Here is a 17,862-nt window from a genome sequence, read left to right as displayed (position 1 = left end):
ACATTTTTGTTTTGCTGCTTTTCATTTCTTTCTGGAGTTTTGTGACACACTTGTTTTGTTGCAGTTGGACAGAGAATACATATCTTTTTACTCATTAGGCTACTCACAAGCTTCTGAGTTTACTCACAAGCTTGTACCTACCACATTCATTGACACTCTGGTCAGCCTTCCTCACAATATGCACTACATTCTCTCTTTGGGCTAACTTCTAGTCATTTAAATCCTAGTGAAATCACACAATTTAGTAATTTAGCTGGGGAGAGATGAATGGACTATAGAGATAGCTCATTCCAGAGGACTATAGAGATAGCTCATTCCAGACTCCGCCAATAGTATGAAATGGTATTCTTCTGGCCTCCTAAATGGGCATGGGCATCAGTAATTGGCTGTGTCAATGTTGTGAAACTTCATTGGTTAGACCAGTCTCCTAAGGGAGCGTGGGCGTGGCAGATATAGGAAGTGACTGGAAGTTCAACTGTCTCTATAGTGCAATCTCTCTGGTTGTACTGTCTTCTCTTGAACTAGCTACCATCGCTGTAGATTCGGACAGAATCACGAGTAACAGGACTGTCGAGCCAACATTGTTGAAAACGACATTGAGTTACCAACTCCAAACCCAAATGTATGGTGAAGTCCAGGGGTGAAAGTGCATTGAAGTTCTTGACGGGAATTAGCCGAACCTTCATCGCGTCATTGTTCTCGTCCTGCCCCAGCTTCATGCGTCCCTGAACTCATGCATACATTTTTGTAACACCTGTATGGTGTAGAAATTAGAAACAGCGGATGTGTTTTGTTGTTGGAAATGCGATAGTGATGGCTTCTGTGGATTTTGGTTGACACGCAGCTGCTGTGTCACTCTGTCCCCTCTTCCCTGTACTGCATACTGGCACTGAATCTTTTAATGGTATGGAGTACCAGCCCGCACCGGCCCACTTTCACCCATGGTGAAGCCTGACACCTAATGGTGAAAAGTAGGCTACTGCACTGGTCATCTGCTACAGTATTGGCTGGTCTTTGGTGCCAGGTGTCTTCCTACAGCTCATCATCTAACCCTCTGTAGGTGCCGTGTCCAGAGAAAGCATTTTTGAGCTGCCAACGGTGCCTTTCTGCAATTCATTTTCTATTGTCTATGGACACTCTAGGAGTGCTCCTCTTCCCAGCACCGCACCTGGCGTTTAGCGCTCTTGGCGGCTAGCATTTTTGGGCGGAGCGCTAATCAAAATCGAGGAACAAACATGGCGCAGGAGAGGCTGATTCTTGCGGTGTCTGTCAATCAATCTATCTACGATCTTACCAGGCCCGGTTTTACAGGGGTGCCAAAGCACGCATTGCACCCTTATTTTAATTGTCTGCATGCTCAGTTGAAAAGTAAAAAAAAAAAAAAAAAAAAAAAAATACTGCAGCTGCACACTTACTGTTTAAACTTGAATTATAATTGTTGTTTTTCTTTGTTCTTTGATGTTAATTTATGGCTTTTTGGCACTTATATGTAACCTTTTAAGGTTGAGATAATTGTATTATCATTATATGGTCCAAATATTTCAGTAAAGCACTTGAAACACTTGAAATATTCTTGCTTGGCTGGTATCATTCTACCTGAAATGATGATAAAATGCATTATTTTTAGTAAAATAACATGTCAAATTTTTTCGGGCGGCCCATGCATGTGCACCCCTTCCTATCTAGGATGCATCCCTAGTCATCTTGTTCTGGAACCAGCCCTGGATCTTACCTTTGATATTAGCTTGCTATTGACCTTGTTATGCTAGCTAGCTAATGTTAGCTACTGAGCTCTGTGCGCTGTGTCTGTGCCTGTTGGAAGCTCTCTGGCCATTTATATTATCCAAAGCGCTCGGCTATGGAAAAAACAAAAACGCTGTCCGTGGACACAACCCCTTAGGCTACAAAATGGACTTCAGACCTGTGGAGAAAAACACTCACTACTCCATCTGTTTACATTCTGTGGTTTCTGTAATGGCTCATGAATAAAATAACGCAGATCAAGCTTGCACACCGATGTTGTTCCAACCACTGTCACAACAGTTTGTGACTGATATTTATTCAATATAAAAATATCAATCGATTACAGACGACCTCAGCAGACGAGCTGGGCAGTTACGACACGCCGATGGTGCAGCAGCCGGCGGCGCAGCAGCAGACCCCGCCCCCTGTGCAGCAGGCTCCGCCCCCTCTGGGCCAGCCGGCCCTCAGCCCAGAGGAGCTGCTGCTTGCCGTCAGCCGCATCAAACAGGAGAGAGCCGACACGCCCCCTAGTGACGACATGACAGGAGGAGAGGGAGGAGACGCCAGGTACTGTTCAGACTGCTGTTCAGTCACTTGACTTCTGTGGTTCAGACATGTTAAAGGAAAACTCCCCTAAAACTCAGCTGTGATGTACTTTGCATTCCTGCATTCATTAGTTAGTAGTTTGGTGTCTTTTATAACTGGCTAATCGTACTCGGCCGAACGCTGGTAGGTTTTTATCTGACCGTGAGGGTTGTCTGCTATAGGAGGTTAACAGCCTCAGACAGTTCTACTGCTATAGGAGGTTAGCAGCCTTAGACAGTTCTACTGCTATAGGAGGTTAACAGCCTCAGACAGTTCTACTGCTATAGGAGGTTAACAGCCTCAGACAGTTCTACTGTTATAGGAAGTTAACAGCCTCAGACAGTTCTACTGCTATAGGAGGTTAACAGCCTCAGACAGTTCTACTGCTATAGGAGGTTAACAGCCTTAGACAGTTCTACTGCTATAGGAGGTTAACAGCCTTAGACAGTTCTACTGCTATAGGAGGTTAACAGCCTTAGACAGTTCTACTGCTATAGGAGGTTAACAGCCTCAGACAGTTCTACTGCTATAGGAGGTTAACAGCCTCAGACAGTTCTACTGTTATAGGAAGTTAACAGCCTCAGACAGTTCTACTGCTATAGGAGGTTAACAGCCTCAGACAGTTCTACTGCTATAGGAGGTTAACAGCCTTAGACAGTTCTACTGCTATAGGAGGTTAACAGCCTCAGACAGTTCTACTGCTATAGGAGGTTAACAGCCTTAGACAGTTCTACTGCTATAGGAGGTTAACAGCCTCAGACAGTTCTACTGCTATAGGAGGTTAACAGCCTTAGACAGTTCTACTGCTATAGGAGGTTAACAGCCTCAGACAGTTCTACTGCTATAGGAGGTTAACAGCCTCAGACAGTTCTACTGCTATAGGAGGTTAACAGCCTCAGACAGTTCTACTGCTATAGGAGGTTAACAGCATCAGACAGTTCTACTGCTATAGGAGGTTAGCAGCCTTAGACAGTTCTACTGCTATAGGGGGTTAACAGCCTCAGACAGTTCTACTGCTATAGGAGGTTAGCAGCCTTAGACAGTTCTACTGCTATAGGAGGTTAACAGCCTTAGACAGTTCTACTGCTATAGGAGGTTAGCAGCCTTAGACAGTTCTACTGCTATAGGAGGTTAACAGCCTCAGACAGTTCTACTGCTATAGGAGGTTAACAGCCTCAGACAGTTCTACTGCTATAGGAGGTTAACAGCCTTAGACAGTTCTACTGCTATAGGAGGTTAACAGCCTCAGACATTTCTACTGCTATAGGAGGTTAGCAGCCTCAGACAGTTCTACTGCTATAGGAGGTTAACAGCCTCAGACAGTTCTACTGCTATAGGAGGTTAACAGCCTTAGACAGTTCTACTGCTATAGGAGGTTAACAGCCTCAGACAGTTCTACTGCTATAGGAGGTTAACAGCCTTAGACAGTTCTACTGTTATAGGAGCTTAACAGCCTCAGACAGTTCTACTGCTATAGGAGGTTAACAGCCTCAGACAGTTCTACTGCTATAGGAGGTTAACAGCCTCAGACAGTTCTACTGCTATAGGAGGTTAACAGCCTTAGACAGTTCTACTGCTATAGGAGGTTAACAGCCTCAGACAGTTCTACTGCTATAGGAGGTTAACAGCCTCAGACAGTTCTACTGCTATAGGAGGTTAACAGCCTTAGACAGTTCTACTGTTATAGGAGGTTAACAGCCTTAGACAGTTCTACTGCTATAGGAGGTTAACAGCCTCAGACAGTTCTACTGCTATAGGAGGTTAACAGCCTCAGACAGTTCTACTGCTATAGGAGGTTAGCAGCCTCAGACAGTTCTACTGCTATAGGAGGTTAACAGCCTCAGACAGTTCTACTGCTATAGGAGGTTAACAGCCTTAGACAGTTCTACTGCTATAGGAGGTTAACAGCCTCAGACAGTTCTACTGCTATAGGAGGTTAACAGCCTCAGACAGTTCTACTGCTATAGGAGGTTAACAGCCTCAGACAGTTCTACTGCTATAGGAGGTTAGCAGCCTCAGACAGTTCTACTGGGTTAGCATGAATTCTTCCTCCTATCGCAGACAGTTCATCATGTTAACCTCCTATAGCAGACAGTGCTGCTGCTCCCAGCACTTCACATTTGAACCATCTTGTCATCTTACTCCTTGTTGTTCTGCTCCTAGAGTTGATGTTGCAGGAGAGCTGCAGCCGTCTCGGAGCAGTGCGCTGTGTTACTTGGGAGCAGGTGGCGGTTTGGTTCCGGGACTGCAGTCATACCTGCTGGCCAGCGGGGGGCGCTCCAGCCCGGGAAGCTCCAGCCTCCCCACAGACTCCCCTCCCTCTCACCCTGCCACCGAGGAGGAGCTGGAAGAGGACTACTATGGCAGCACCGTCCCCCCAACACTCTACCAACACATCTACGGACACCCAGGAAACCACTTCAGTAAGTTATAGAATGATACAGTCTAACAGAAACCCTACAGATATACATGTGACCTTCCTACTGTATAACTGCCTGTCAGATCTCCTCTCCACACTAACAAAAACACTGCCCAACTCTATCAACACTATCAACTTTGCTTATTAAATTGAACGGATTACTAATTAGAGAAGACTAATTATATTATATATATTATATAATTATATTAGGGCTGTCAGCGTTAACGCGTTAATCGCGCGTTAACTCAAATTCCTTTTAACGCCACTATTTTTTAAACGCGCGATTAACGCATGCACTTTCTTTGAAGTTTGAGCCTTGGTCCGACCCGTAGTTTGGGAAATCAGGAAGCAGTAACGTTGATAGCAAGCAGAAAGAAACCCTCGTGAGCAGAAAAGGAGGAAGAAAATGGGTATAATGTTGGCAAGTTCAGCTTAAAATTGAGAAAATATCCCACATTTTGGGTGAGAGAGAGAAAAAGAGGGCACATCAGCGCGATCAGACCGTTGCAGAGAGAGAGAGAGAGACAGACAGACAGGGAGGGCGATCAGACCAGAGTCAGAGAGAGAAAGAGAGGGGGAGAGAGCTGGCACACAGCTGCTCCTGTGCTCTTTTCTTCAGATGAACCAGTAGGCTAATTATGCAGCTTACTACAGTAGCCTATATGCTTCTACTTCACTATACAGTATGGTTCAGCATGCACACCCTTGAGGTTATTCTGAAGAATATTCTGGACAGTATTTGTCATTGTTCCAATAATAAGAAACATAATATAAAGCAAGCATATTCGTCTACTCCCATGTTGATAAGAGTATTAAAAACTTCAAAAATATCGGTTTAAGGTAGATTTAGAACAGATAAAAAATTGTGCGATTAATTTGTGATTAATCGTGATTAACTATGGACAATCATGCGATTAATCGCGATTAAATATTTTAATCGATTGACAGCCCTAAATTATATATTATATAATTATATAATAATAATAATTAGACTAAGCATACACTCGCTCCTCATTGGAAACAACTGAAAAAAGACACCGGAGCTGATGAAAAGACGCTAGATGGACACAGGCCCTAACTGATCCGCTGCATAAATAGCAAAACATTTCTCCAAATCTTACCCCATTTTTTGCTGCACTAACAAAGCTGTTATTTCAAGCTAATTCGGTGAGGAACGCAATTCATTTCCCGTAAGTTTTTCACAATAAAAGTCTCCTGTAATTTAGTCATTTACAGGCTCTTAATATGAAGCAGTAAAGCATACTGCTGTTTTTTTGTCAGCAGTAACTTAACACGATTGGAAAGCTAGCCAATGAGAAGACAGTGAGGTCATTGGGAAGTGGGCCAGAGACAGGAGCTAAAACAGCCTGTTTCAGACAGAGGCTGATTCAGACAGATGCTGAACTCCATAAGGGACAGTAGAAAATAAATACGGAATTTAATCATGAAAAACGTGAGAGTTATCCTATAACCCAGGTTTTACGAGTGGGAACGAGGATTCTCACATAATGCTGAAGCCTGCCCAAGCAGCGCTGAACCTGAATGCTCCTCTTTTTTTCTCTAAATAAGAGACCTCTCAAACCACCCAAGTCCCCCTGGAGGCATCCTGCTCCCTCCTCCCCCACATCCCCCCCTCTCCCTCCCCTGCTCCCTCCCCACCTCCTCCCTTGCCCTGCTCTCTCCTCTCCCACATCCCCCCGCTCTCCCTCCCTTGCTCCCCCTCCACCCTTTTCCTGCTCTCTCCTCTTTCCCCTCCCTTGCTCCCCCTCCTCCCTTTTCCTGCTCTTTCCCCCTTCCCCTGCTCCTTCCCCACCTCCTCCCCTTCCCTGCTCCCTACTCCCCCACATACCCCTGCTCCCTCCCCAACCCCTCCCTTTTCCTGCTGTCTCCTCTCTCCTCCACTACATTCCCCCCACTCTCCCTCCCCTGATGCCTCCCCACCCTCCCCCGCATTCCCATGTTCCCTCCTCCCTTCCCTGTTCTCTCCACCCCCTTTCTCCCCTTCTCTCTGCCTTTCTCTATCATATGATTGTTCAATCTTGTTATTATTACTAGTGTAATTGCTACTGTTGTGTCAGCTAGATTTAGCTAGACATCTTTTCTGTGAAGTCCTCTGAGACATGCTTGTGAATTGCGCTATACAAATAAACTTGACTTGACTTGAATCTTGGCACACCTTGGCAGGTGATTGGTGCGGAAGATCATTCTAAGCATATTCAGCCCACCACAATGCGAAGCAAGGGGCAGAAAGGCCGAATTAGTGAGAATCCTCGTTCTCACTCGTAAAACCTAGGTTATAGGATAACCCTAACATTTTACTTTGTTTCAAACATGGATTCTCACATATGCTGCAATACAATCATCCTTGCTGCCCGAGGGGGCATGTACTGCAACCCTCAGACTTACGGATGAGCAACACGGGGGCAACATGGCAAGAGTCCATGGGCAACCCTGGACAAACGCAAAAACAAATGACCATAAGGCACTAACACCTAGCCGCTGACAAGACAGTGTGCGCAAAGGGTGTGCAGGCCACATCAAGACTATAGTACCTCACAAAGGTGTGGTGAGTACACCATGAGGCTGCAGCACACGTCCTCCAACAACACACCGCGCAACAACGCCCATGAGGTCGTGACACCTCGTGTGGAGTCCGCCTTAATAGCCTCCGGGGGAACCTTTCCCACGGCAGATTAGGCCGAGGCAATGTCCTCCACTATCCAGTGCGACAAATGCTCCTTGGACAGGGCCCTGCCCAGGGCCCGGGACCCAAAGCATACCAAGAGCTTGTCCGAGGTGCGCAGCGCACGCGTCCTGTCTAAGTAGGCCAGGAGCGCCCGCACAGGGCATAGCACATGCAACTGCTGCTCCTCCACTGAGTTAAAGGGAAGAGGCCAAAAAGCCGCAAGGTCAACTGGACAAAGAGTGAATTTATGCCTCCCTCTGATGTCTTCACTCCCGGTTTCCTGGAAAATGTCCCATTCAAAACAAGCCACCTATCTTGGCTTGACCATACCCAGAGAACCTAAACTAATAAGTTGAATTTTGTTGATTTTGTTTCAAGACTTAAACAGTGTATAGAAAACTGGAAAATCCTGCCTCTGTCCATGCTTGGCCGTATATACTCAGTTAAGATGGTTTTACTTCGTTTCGAACTCAAGCTCTCACTAGTGCCTAGTTCGCTGCGTACGCAGCATTATGGAAGACTGTCATTTTTGCTCCAAAAATTACTTTACATTCAAACCTGACCACGCCCCTTTAGGTGACGTGGTACCCCCCTGGGGCTGACTGGGCCTCCCACCTCGCCCCCGTGACTACGTCACGGCCAGTCAGCCCAGGGGCCGCCACTCTTCGCTTCTTCCAGCCAGTGTGAGGACGTCGTTTTCTTAAGCTCCGCAGTTAGCTCTAAAGTCAGCGCTCTTCATAGCTTGGACAAATAGACTCGCTCCGGTTCATTTGCCCACCTTCAAGAGGTTCGCGTGGACGAGATAAATCAGGATTCGGGGACCCGTTCCTGTGCTCTTCACCAGCGGCATCGGATCAAGCCATCCAAGCTAAGAGTATCTTCTTTGCTAACTGTTGTATTGCTGCCGCGGTGCAGCGCATGTTAACGTTTCCCCGGCTGGGTTAACGTTTGATAGGCTTGAGCGCCGACTCAGGTCCGCACTCATAACTTTTAGCTAGGTTGCACACGTGCAGAATAGCTTGTACCGTTAAGCACTAGAACAACAGGCTAATTAGCACAGTTGTCACAGTTAGCTAGCTTGCATCCGTGCGGTTGCTTCTGTTGCTAGGTACTTAGGCGCCAGCTACTAGCGTTAGAGGCGCGCACGTTTCTCCGGCTGGAGTAACGTTAGATAGATAGCTAGCTAGTCGTCTCGTGCAGCTAGCAGCTAGCTTGTAGCACTCCAGCATATTCACCGTTGCAAGCGACTGTAGACAGTCAGCATACACGGTTAACTCCCGCTAATTCTAGACAGTCGGCGGGGTTGTTGGCGGGTTAGCTACTGCTTACTCGCACAATGAGCCGGGCGGCTGACATGAGACAGAGGGAGACAGCCAAGAGCTGTGTTAGCTGTGACGCTACATTGGCGATCCAGGACCGCCACAGCGAGTGTGTGTTTTGCCTCGGGCACAACCATGCTAGCGACGCCCTGTTGAAATCAGATTTCTGCCGGGCATGCGAAGGCTTTACCCTGGCCGTTTTACGGGAGAGAGCCATGCTCTTTATCCAGGTGGGCCCGCGGCTTAGCCATGCACCTCCCGAGGGAGGCGCGTGCGGTGGGTCTGACCGCTCGGAGGAAGAGGAGTTACCTGCCGAGCAGGGCTCCCCGGTCCTACCCGAACGGCAGATTTTGAACTGGGGGGACGAGCCCATCGCCCCTTTGATACAACAGGGGGGGGTTTTCCCCTTCGACGCCATCATTCCCCCCCAGGACGCCCCCCAAGAGGAGTTGTCTGGCGGGGAGGAATGGGACCGCGCTACCGCGGCCACCTCTCTGTTAGGGACCCGTTCGGAGGCTAGCCTCAACGAGCCCTATCAGAAGCAGTTTCTGGGGGTAATGTCTAGGGCTGCAGCTAAGCTTGGCATCGCTCGATCCGAACCACTTCCGCCCCTCAAATCAGTGCTGCGGGGTTGCTATTACCAGCCACTCCAGGCACCACAGGCACCCCACCCGAAGCCCCGGCTGCCGGTCTGTATAGACGTGGTTTGCGCGGTGCAGTCAGGATGGGAAAGGCCTCAGGAGGCCAAGCCGCTCTGCGCGGGCATGGCTCCGTGGTCGGCCTTAGAGGGGGCGGATAAACTCGCGTTAACCGCGATGCCTCCTCTCGAGGATATGGTGGCCAGACACCTGGCCCCTAACTCCGCGAGGCCTGCTTTGCCCTCTAAAGCGTGCCAACTTACAGCCAAGTTGGCCGAAAAGGCGTACTTGGCGGCGGGGCAGTCCGCCGCCATGACCAACAACCTGGCCATTCTGCAGGGCTACCAGGCGGTGCTCCTGCGGGACATGCAAGGTGACCCTGCCCCCGAGCTGTTTTCAGAGCTCAGGATGGCCACGGATTACGCCATGCGTATGGTAGACTGCCTGGCGCAGAACAGTGGGAAGGTCATGGCCTTCTCCGTTCTCACCCACCGCCACCTGTGGCTAAATCTTACCCAGCTCCCTGAGCAGGATAAGAGGAGGCTGCTGGGGGCTCAGATCTCCTCGGGGGGCCTGTTCGGCTCCTCCGTGGAAGACTTGGCCCAGCGGTTGGAGACGCGTCAGAGGGACTCGGCGGCGGTCAGCTCCTTCATGCCCAAGCGGGCGAAGGGGGAGGACCGCCGGTTCCAGGTCCAAGCGCGCGCGCAGAGTCGTCCTCCGGGGCCTCCGCCGCCGCGGGCCTTCTCACCGGCTAGGGCGCCCCCAGTGGATGCGCCCCACCCAGCCGCGGTGGGCCCATCATTCGTCCCACGGCAGGCCAGGGTACGCGGCCCCCGCCCCCCAAAACGAGGAGGTGCGCGGGGAGCGGGTAACCAGTCCCATACTTAGTCACCTCCCTGGGGAAGGGGGGGGGCTATGAGCCCACTGTCGTTGGAGCTCAGCGCTCAACTTCGGTCTGGGACTCAGCAGGGGCCTACCCAACCCAGCTCGCCGGGGCTTGGCTTCAGGGCCAGCCTTTGGCTTGTAGCTTTAGGGACAAGCCCACCGTCCTCGGTGCCCAGCGCCCGAGTCCAGTCGGGAGCTCTCCCTGGATCGCTTATCCGCCGTCAGGAGGCCCCCGGGACAAGCCCACCATCGATGGTGCCATGGGCCCATCGTTGGTCGGGAGCTCTCCTGGGGACCGCGCGAGCGGACGAGTCCGCATCCGGCGGTCAAAAGAGAGGCTTGCCTCTTTACTCCCCCCAGCCGGCGAAAGCCGCACGGCTGGGGGGTTTCGCCGGTTCAACACGCTCACAGGGCACGTCAGTAGGCGGAGCCCGCGTAAGAAACCGGCAGGGGGGCTTAGCCTCGTTTGTCCCGCGCCCCCCTTTTTTCTTCCCCAACCAAAGCACCGGGTCACCCGGTGCCCAACAATATACTAAAGAGAGGGGTTCGCATCTTCCTTTACCTCGACGACGCTCTTATTGTGGCCAGCTCGAGGATCGATGCCATGAAACATACCAAGGTGGTGACCGATCACCTACAAACCTTAGGGTTTCTGGTGAACTGGAAAAAGAGCTGCCTCGCCCCAGAACAGACGGCGATCTTCCTGGGGCTCAAGTTGAACTCCCGGGCTATGCGAGCCCGCCTTTCGCGGGAGCGACAGGCGCGCACGGTGCGGACAGCGACGACATTAAGTCGATGCTCCTCGGTGTCAGTGCTTCAGTGCACAGTCATGTTGGTCCCGATGGCCTCGGCACTGCATGTGCTCCCCCTGGGGAGGCTACACATGCGTCCGTTCCAGATCTGGTTCCTTGCGTTGCGCTTGGATCCAGCCAGGGACCGTCATCGCAGGGTGCCTATGACAGGTCAGGCCCGCCTGGCTTTGGTGTGCAGGCTTCTGTCGGCGAACGGCCGGTGGGAAGCTCAGGAGCATCGCCGCATAAACGTCTTGGAGCTGGAGGCGATCCGCCTCGCTCTGCTTCATTTCCAGCGAGTCATACATGGACGCCATGTGCTGATTCGCTCGGACAATATGACGGCGATCACCCACCTGAACAAACAGGGCGGTGTGCGGTCGAAGACTTTGAACCGGTTAGCGGCGGAGATTCACCTGTGGGCGTATCCCCGTCTCCTGTCAGTGTCGGCGGTCTATCTGCCAGGACGGCTGAATTACGGCGCCGACCTGCTGTCTCGAGGCTACCCCCGTCACACGGAGTGGTGCCTCCACCCTCAGGTGGTGGAACAGATTTGGGCCAGGTTCGGTCGTGCCCGCGTCGATCTCTTCGCATCGCGGCGCGCGACGCACTGCCCATTGTGGTTCTCGATCCAGGAGGACAGCCCCCCGTTGGGACACGACGCGTTGGCGAACGCGTGGCCACGGGAGGGGCTTTATGCGTTCCACCGATCCCCCTGATCCGTCAGGTGTTGGACAGGGTGAGGGAACAGCGTCTCAGGCTCGTTCTAGTGGCCCCGTTCTGGCCCAGGCAGACGTGGTTTGCGGACCTGGTCTCCCTGGCGCAGGGCCCGCCGTGGGCATTGCCGGTGCGGGCCGATCTCCTGTCCCAGGCGGAGGGGGAGGTGTTCCACCCCTCCCCAGGCAGGTGGAAGCTAGCAGTCTGGCTCCTGAACGGGACCAGTTGCTAGCACAGGGCTTGCCTGACAATGTGGTGCGCACTATTGAGAGTGCTAGGGCCGCTTCGACCCGCACTCAGTATGCGTACAAGTGGCGGGTTTTTTCGCGATGGTGCACAAGTAAGGGTGTGGATCCAGTGAACTGCAGCGTGCGTCCAGTTCTCTGTTTCCTTCAAAGCTTGCTTGACGCGGGGCAGTCCCCGCAGTCGCTTAAGGTGTACATAGCCGCGATTTCGGCTTGCCACATGGGGATTGAAGGGACCCCCGTGGGGGTGTGCCCTTTGGTCTCGCGCTTCATGAAGGGGGCGCGTAAACTGCGCCCGCCGTTGCGGTGCGTTTTTCCCAAATGGGACCTGGTTACGGTGCTGGACGGGCTAACGGGTCATCCGTTTGAGCCCTTGGACTCCGCCGATTTAAAGGTTCTGTCCTTAAAGACCGCGCTGCTGCTGGCCTTATCGTCAGGGAAGAGAGTCGGTGACCTGATTGCCCTCTCGGTACAGCAGGCCTGTATGGTTTTTGGGGACGATGGGCGCAGGGTTACGTTGCGACCTAACCCGGCGTACCAGCCCAAGAATATTAATGCCAGCTATAGGTCTATGGTAATAGACTTATCGGCATTCTGTCCCCCGCCGTTCAGTTCGGGTGAGGAGAGACGTTTGCACATGCTGTGCCCCGTAAGGGCGCTCTCGGCCTATGTGGCCAGGACGCGCTCATTACGCATTACAGATCAGCTGTTGGTTTGCTTTGGGCAAAGGGCCCAGGGCGGACCCCTTTCCAAGGATCGCTTATCACACTGGATAGTGGAGGCGATCGCGTTGGCATACTCTGCCGTGGGCAAGGTTCCCCCGGAGGGTATCAAGGCGCATTCTACGCGAGGTGTTGCGACATCCTCTGCGTTGTTGCGTGGTGTGTCGGTGGAGGACATGTGTGCCGCGGCTTCATGGTCCTCTCATCACACTTTCGTCAGGTACTACAGTCTCGACGTGTCCGGTTCGCAGTTCGTGCACGCGGTGCTGTCGGTGGCAAGAAAGTAGTATCGTTGCCACTCTAATATGTCAGACGGTTAGGCATAAACGTTGCCATATGGCCGTGGTTCACCGGTGCCTTTCGGGTCGCCCTGTGGGGTGCTCCCGGCAGCAAGGTCGGTTGAATGGAGGCACTAGTGAGAGCTTGAGTTCGAAACGAAGTAAAACATTAGGGTTGTGCTACAACCCAGGTTTTACGAGTGAGAACGAGAGCTCTCACTACCCAGCCTTGCTGCGTCGATGCGTCTCTGGGTGCGTCGGATCTCAGCTGGCTGGAAGAAATGAGTGGCGGCCCCTGGGCTGACTGGCCGTGACGTAGTCACGGGGGCGAGGTGGGAGGCCCAGTCAGCCCCAGGGGGGTACCACGTCACCTAAAGGGGCGTGGTCAGGTTTTAATGTAAAGTAATTTTTGGAGCAAAAATGACAGTCTTCCATAATGCTGCGTACGCAGCGAACTAGGCACTAGTGAGAGCTCTCGTTCTCACTCGTAAAACCTGGGTTGTAGCACAACCCTAATGTTTCACTTCCCAGGTTCCTCTATCTGTGTCAAAACCTTCCCATCTTTCTCACATCAGCTTTCTTCAAAGAATTGGACTCCATAATGCTGTCCTACATCTGGAACTATAAGAACCATAGAATTTCAAAAACTCACTTGCAAAAACCCAAGTCTGAGGGAGGGTTGGCCTTACCAGTATTTAGGCACTACTGCACTGCCAATGTTAGGGCTCTAATCATGTACTGGCGGCAAGGGACTCCGGGTAACTTAACTCCCGGGGCTACCCTGTGGCTGAAAATGGAGGCCAACTCTATTGCCAACTCCTCTCTGCCAGCCATGTTATTTTCTAAGCTAGAGATGCCTAGGACTTTACAAAATTTAAGTTTTGTTATGAAAAACTCTAAACCAACTTAGGAGTGTTTTGAGTCTACCAAATCTTTCTGTCCACACATCAATTTGTTTCAATCACTCTTTTTTGCCTCCACGGTTAGACAAAAACTACCATGCCTGGAGTGAGAAGGGTCTGGTTTCGATCAGAGACCTATACATAGAAGGTCATTTTGCATAATTTGATCTACTGAAGAGGAAGTTTGAGTTGCACACACTGGCTCAGATACCTGCAAATCAGAGATTACGTTCGATCCAAGATTCATGCCTTTGAAGCGCTCCTAAATGAACATGCTTTTTTCTTTTTTTATAGATATATTTTATTTAACATTTTTATAGAACAATAAGCGAACAAGACAAACAGGCTCAGACACAGGAAAAGAAAAAAGCATACATCGTTGACATTTAACAACTGACGGTAACAACATGGCAGTGTTGCCGCATAAGGTGCTTATGTGCTTGTAAGAGATATTGTGCATAGGGTCCTACACAAGGGGTCCATGGGAAACCAGTCGGGCAAGCCGTCCGTTACCCCTGACCTCAGTCACTAGTCATTCTTAACCTGGTCAAAGTAGGTTAAAAACAGGTCCCAGATAGTTGAGAACCTTTTAAGTGAGTGAGTCTCTCCATCTGTATAACAGAGATCATGTTCATCAGCCACACCTGAAAAGAAGGTGAAGAGGACACCTTCCATTCCTTCAGAATGAGTGTTTCGGCTACAGTTGTCCCCTGCGTCAGAGATTGTTGCACAGCTGTAGGGAAGTTCAGAGAGGACTCCAAGCAGCCGAAGATGGTAATAACAAATCAAACATTTCTGATCAATATCATTCACACTTCTAATAATATAACATTAACATTAAATTCATTCATACCAGTAGCGTCTTTATGAGTTGACCCAAGCTGAACAGTCCTGAACCATCTCCTCTGTTGTCTGTGTGTCTCTCTCTTGAAGTGCAAAGTGATTCTGCTGAGGCACTGCAGACAGGTGCTCTCACTCAGCTAATGAGTTGGGTGGTTGGGCTTTTTTCTTAGCATCTATAATAGAACTGCATTGGGGAACACCCTTCTTCCATGTTTATCAGTGCCAAGATCACGATGGAAAATTCAACACCTCCCACTTGAGCTCCTGGTTCTTGAACCCAAGGAGGTCACAGCAGTTTGATCCAGGTTCTGGTGTTGGAAGGGTTGAGCAAAATCATCTTCTGGTGCCTTTGGAGTGGTAGACTGTCCTACTGTTTGTGCATCCTCTTCAGCATCTGTAGCTCCAGGGTTATTTTGCTCTTCTACAGGAAGCAAGACGGCTATCCGCCTGACGTCTCTGTGAAGAACCATTACAGGAATTTTGGCTGAAAGTTCCTTCTTTGCTTTGCCAACCTCTTTGACAATCTTCACAGTTGAGACTGGGTATGGGAATGTTCGGACATTCACATCCCTCACAACTCCCTTCTGTCCATGTTGACACTGACAACCTTAGCAAGCCTATACGGACTCCTCAAGGAATTCTGGTCCGCTAGCCAGACGATGTCCCCAATGCCAACATTCTGCTCCCTTGTATGTCACTTACTCCTGACAACAAGTTTGGTCCAGCCAACGGACCCAAATTCTTCCAGAACTTGTTTACCTGGATCACTCTTAGCCTTGCATCTATGGGTCTTTCGTTAGCCAGATTTGCTGCCATATAAAGGAATGTTTGAAAAGCTCCCCATGTGAAGATTCCATTGTGAAAAGAGCCTAGTCAATGGAGGAGGTCCCAGGTTATGCGGGGCTCTTTTCACGATCCTGCTTCAGCGGCTCCATTCCTGTGAGGTGAGTCATGCTGGATGGATCTTCCAACCCCAGTCTGTTCCATTTTTGGCAGCCTCATTCTCGAGTTCTGATTTCTCCAACTGGTCCAGAAACAGGTAAAGCTCCTCTAGGGCAGGCTTGGCTCCCACAAAGTTCTTCCCGGGGTCCGACCACATACAACCGACCAACCACATTCATATCGTAGTCTTAAGGAAAAGGTCAGTCTTTCCATACAGTGGATTTCGTTGACAATTGAGATCCAGTCGTCCACTGATGGCGGGATTGTCTGGAACCATTTCTGTGTAATGGCTTTCTTGGTAGCCACAAGAAGCACTTTACAAAGATATTCATCCTGCGGCATGAGACTGTCCGGAGTTTTTCCCAGGTACAAGGTGAGAAATGAGCAGTCAATTTCAGTCTCAAAGATGACCCTTAGTTCTTTGGCTATCTCTTCCCAAAAACTTTTGGTTACAGAGCATCCCCAAAATACATGTCTGCCATTGATTTACCACACTTCCTCCAACATTCATCTTGTCCCCTGGAGCCCCCCTGCTTCAATTTCGGGGTCACAAATATCGTATTATATTCTTCCAGGAGAATTCTCGGCAGGATCTTGAGTTGGTGGTTCTAGCCAGACCCTCCCAAATGTCATTCCATTCGTAATCAGATATTTCCAGGCCTGACTCCCTCTCCCATTTATGTTTGACCTGGACTGCAGAGTTGTTTTTGGCATTTTGTAGGTTGTTATATGCAGTCTTGAACCTCGAGGGCTACCTTGGTCCATTGGTTTGATTCATCCAGATAGGCAACCTGGTGTTGACAATTACCTAATATAGATTGTGCAGGTATATCAAATTGCTTCAATTCCAAGTCTTTCCACTTGGCTGAATAATTTGGAATGCACCAGCAAACCAGTGGCCTCAGCTGGGCAGCAATGAAATAGTCCTCAATGCATGGAAGAGAAAGTCCGGCTTTATCTTTAGGTAATTGTAGAGTGCTATATATTTTTTGCTGTCCCATACAAATCTTGAGATCATCCTATTCCATTCATTGAAGTATTTAGAGGGGACTGCAATGGGAAGTGACTTAAATAAATACAACAACCGAGGAAGTACATTCATTTTTATCGTTTCAATTCGGTTTGACAAATACTGACCATCTATCAAGATCTGTTTGAATGCCCTTGACAACCGGACCATAGTTACCCTGGAGATGTTTTTTGGGATCCCAGATATTTGATGGCAGGTGAATCCGATTTGAGGTCAAATCTGCTTCGCAACTCAGCAGTCGGTGTAAAGTAATAGTAAAGTAATCCATTTAGAGTGTATAATCCAGAGTATAATCCAAACAATTTCAGGAAGAACAACAGTTTGGGTCTCTGGGTTTCAGAACAAAATGTTGTCTGCAAATAAGCTTATTCAACGCTTATTCAACGCTTCCAATCAGAATCCCATTAATCTCTGGATCCTCCCTCACTGCCTGAACTAATGGTTCTATTAAAAAAAACGCAAAGAGGCGGGGGGGCTAAGCGGGCAACCTTGACGGCAGCCTCTCTCTAGTGTGATGGGTCGGGACAAGTGTCCATTAATTCGTATTCTAGCTATGGGAGATGAATATATTTATTTAATGCACTACTGATCTGTCATTGAAGCGAAATCGCTCCAGCACCTGAGAGATGACCCCACCCAACCAAATCAAAAGCCTTCTCTGTGTCTAAGCTGAGTAGCCTTGTGCTGATTCTTTCTTTAGTCACATGGTCAATCACATGAATATTATCCTGGGTTTGTCTATCTCGGACAAACCCTGTTTGTTCTTCGTCCATTAGCTCAGGAACTATATGCTAGAATCTTTTGTCAATTATTGATGCGTATAGTTTATAATCTATATTTAAAACAGATATTGGTCAATATGAGATACATTCTTATCCTTACCCTCTTTAGGGATTATAGATATTACCGCTTTGTTCCACGATTGGGGCATCTGTCCTTCATTAAGGGTGTAGTCTCACTCCAAGCACCTCATTTCTAGATTTGTATGTTTGTTTGACAACTGCACCGCAGCCTCTACTGAGAAGATTAGAGAAGCATGGCAGGGGGAACTTGGCATTGATTTATCTGACATTATATGGGATATGAGTCTGTCTGTGATACAACTTTGTTCAGTTAA

General features: G+C 49.6%; 1 protein-coding gene across 1 annotated transcript in view; it reads left to right on the top strand.

The window, feature by feature from the left end:
* The window catches only part of LOC310784488 (nucleus accumbens-associated protein 2-like), a gene marked incomplete at both ends in the record, with an annotated part of 43,927 nt that overhangs the window by 3,703 nt on the left and 22,362 nt on the right, over positions 1-17,862 (top strand). The window contains 2 exons of the mRNA XM_083645474.1: positions 2,090-2,310; positions 4,492-4,751. Of these exons, the coding sequence (XP_083501600.1) occupies positions 2,090-2,310; positions 4,492-4,751 (481 nt within the window). The remainder of the gene's footprint in view (positions 1-2,089; positions 2,311-4,491; positions 4,752-17,862) is intronic.

Source organism: Poromitra crassiceps (assembly GCF_964638095.1).
Source record: "Poromitra crassiceps genome assembly, chromosome: 10".
In the NCBI taxonomy this organism is placed as follows: domain Eukaryota; kingdom Metazoa; phylum Chordata; class Actinopteri; order Beryciformes; family Melamphaidae; genus Poromitra; species Poromitra crassiceps.
Note: the sequence above shows the minus strand (reverse complement) of the source record. Positions and strands in the feature narration are given on the sequence as shown.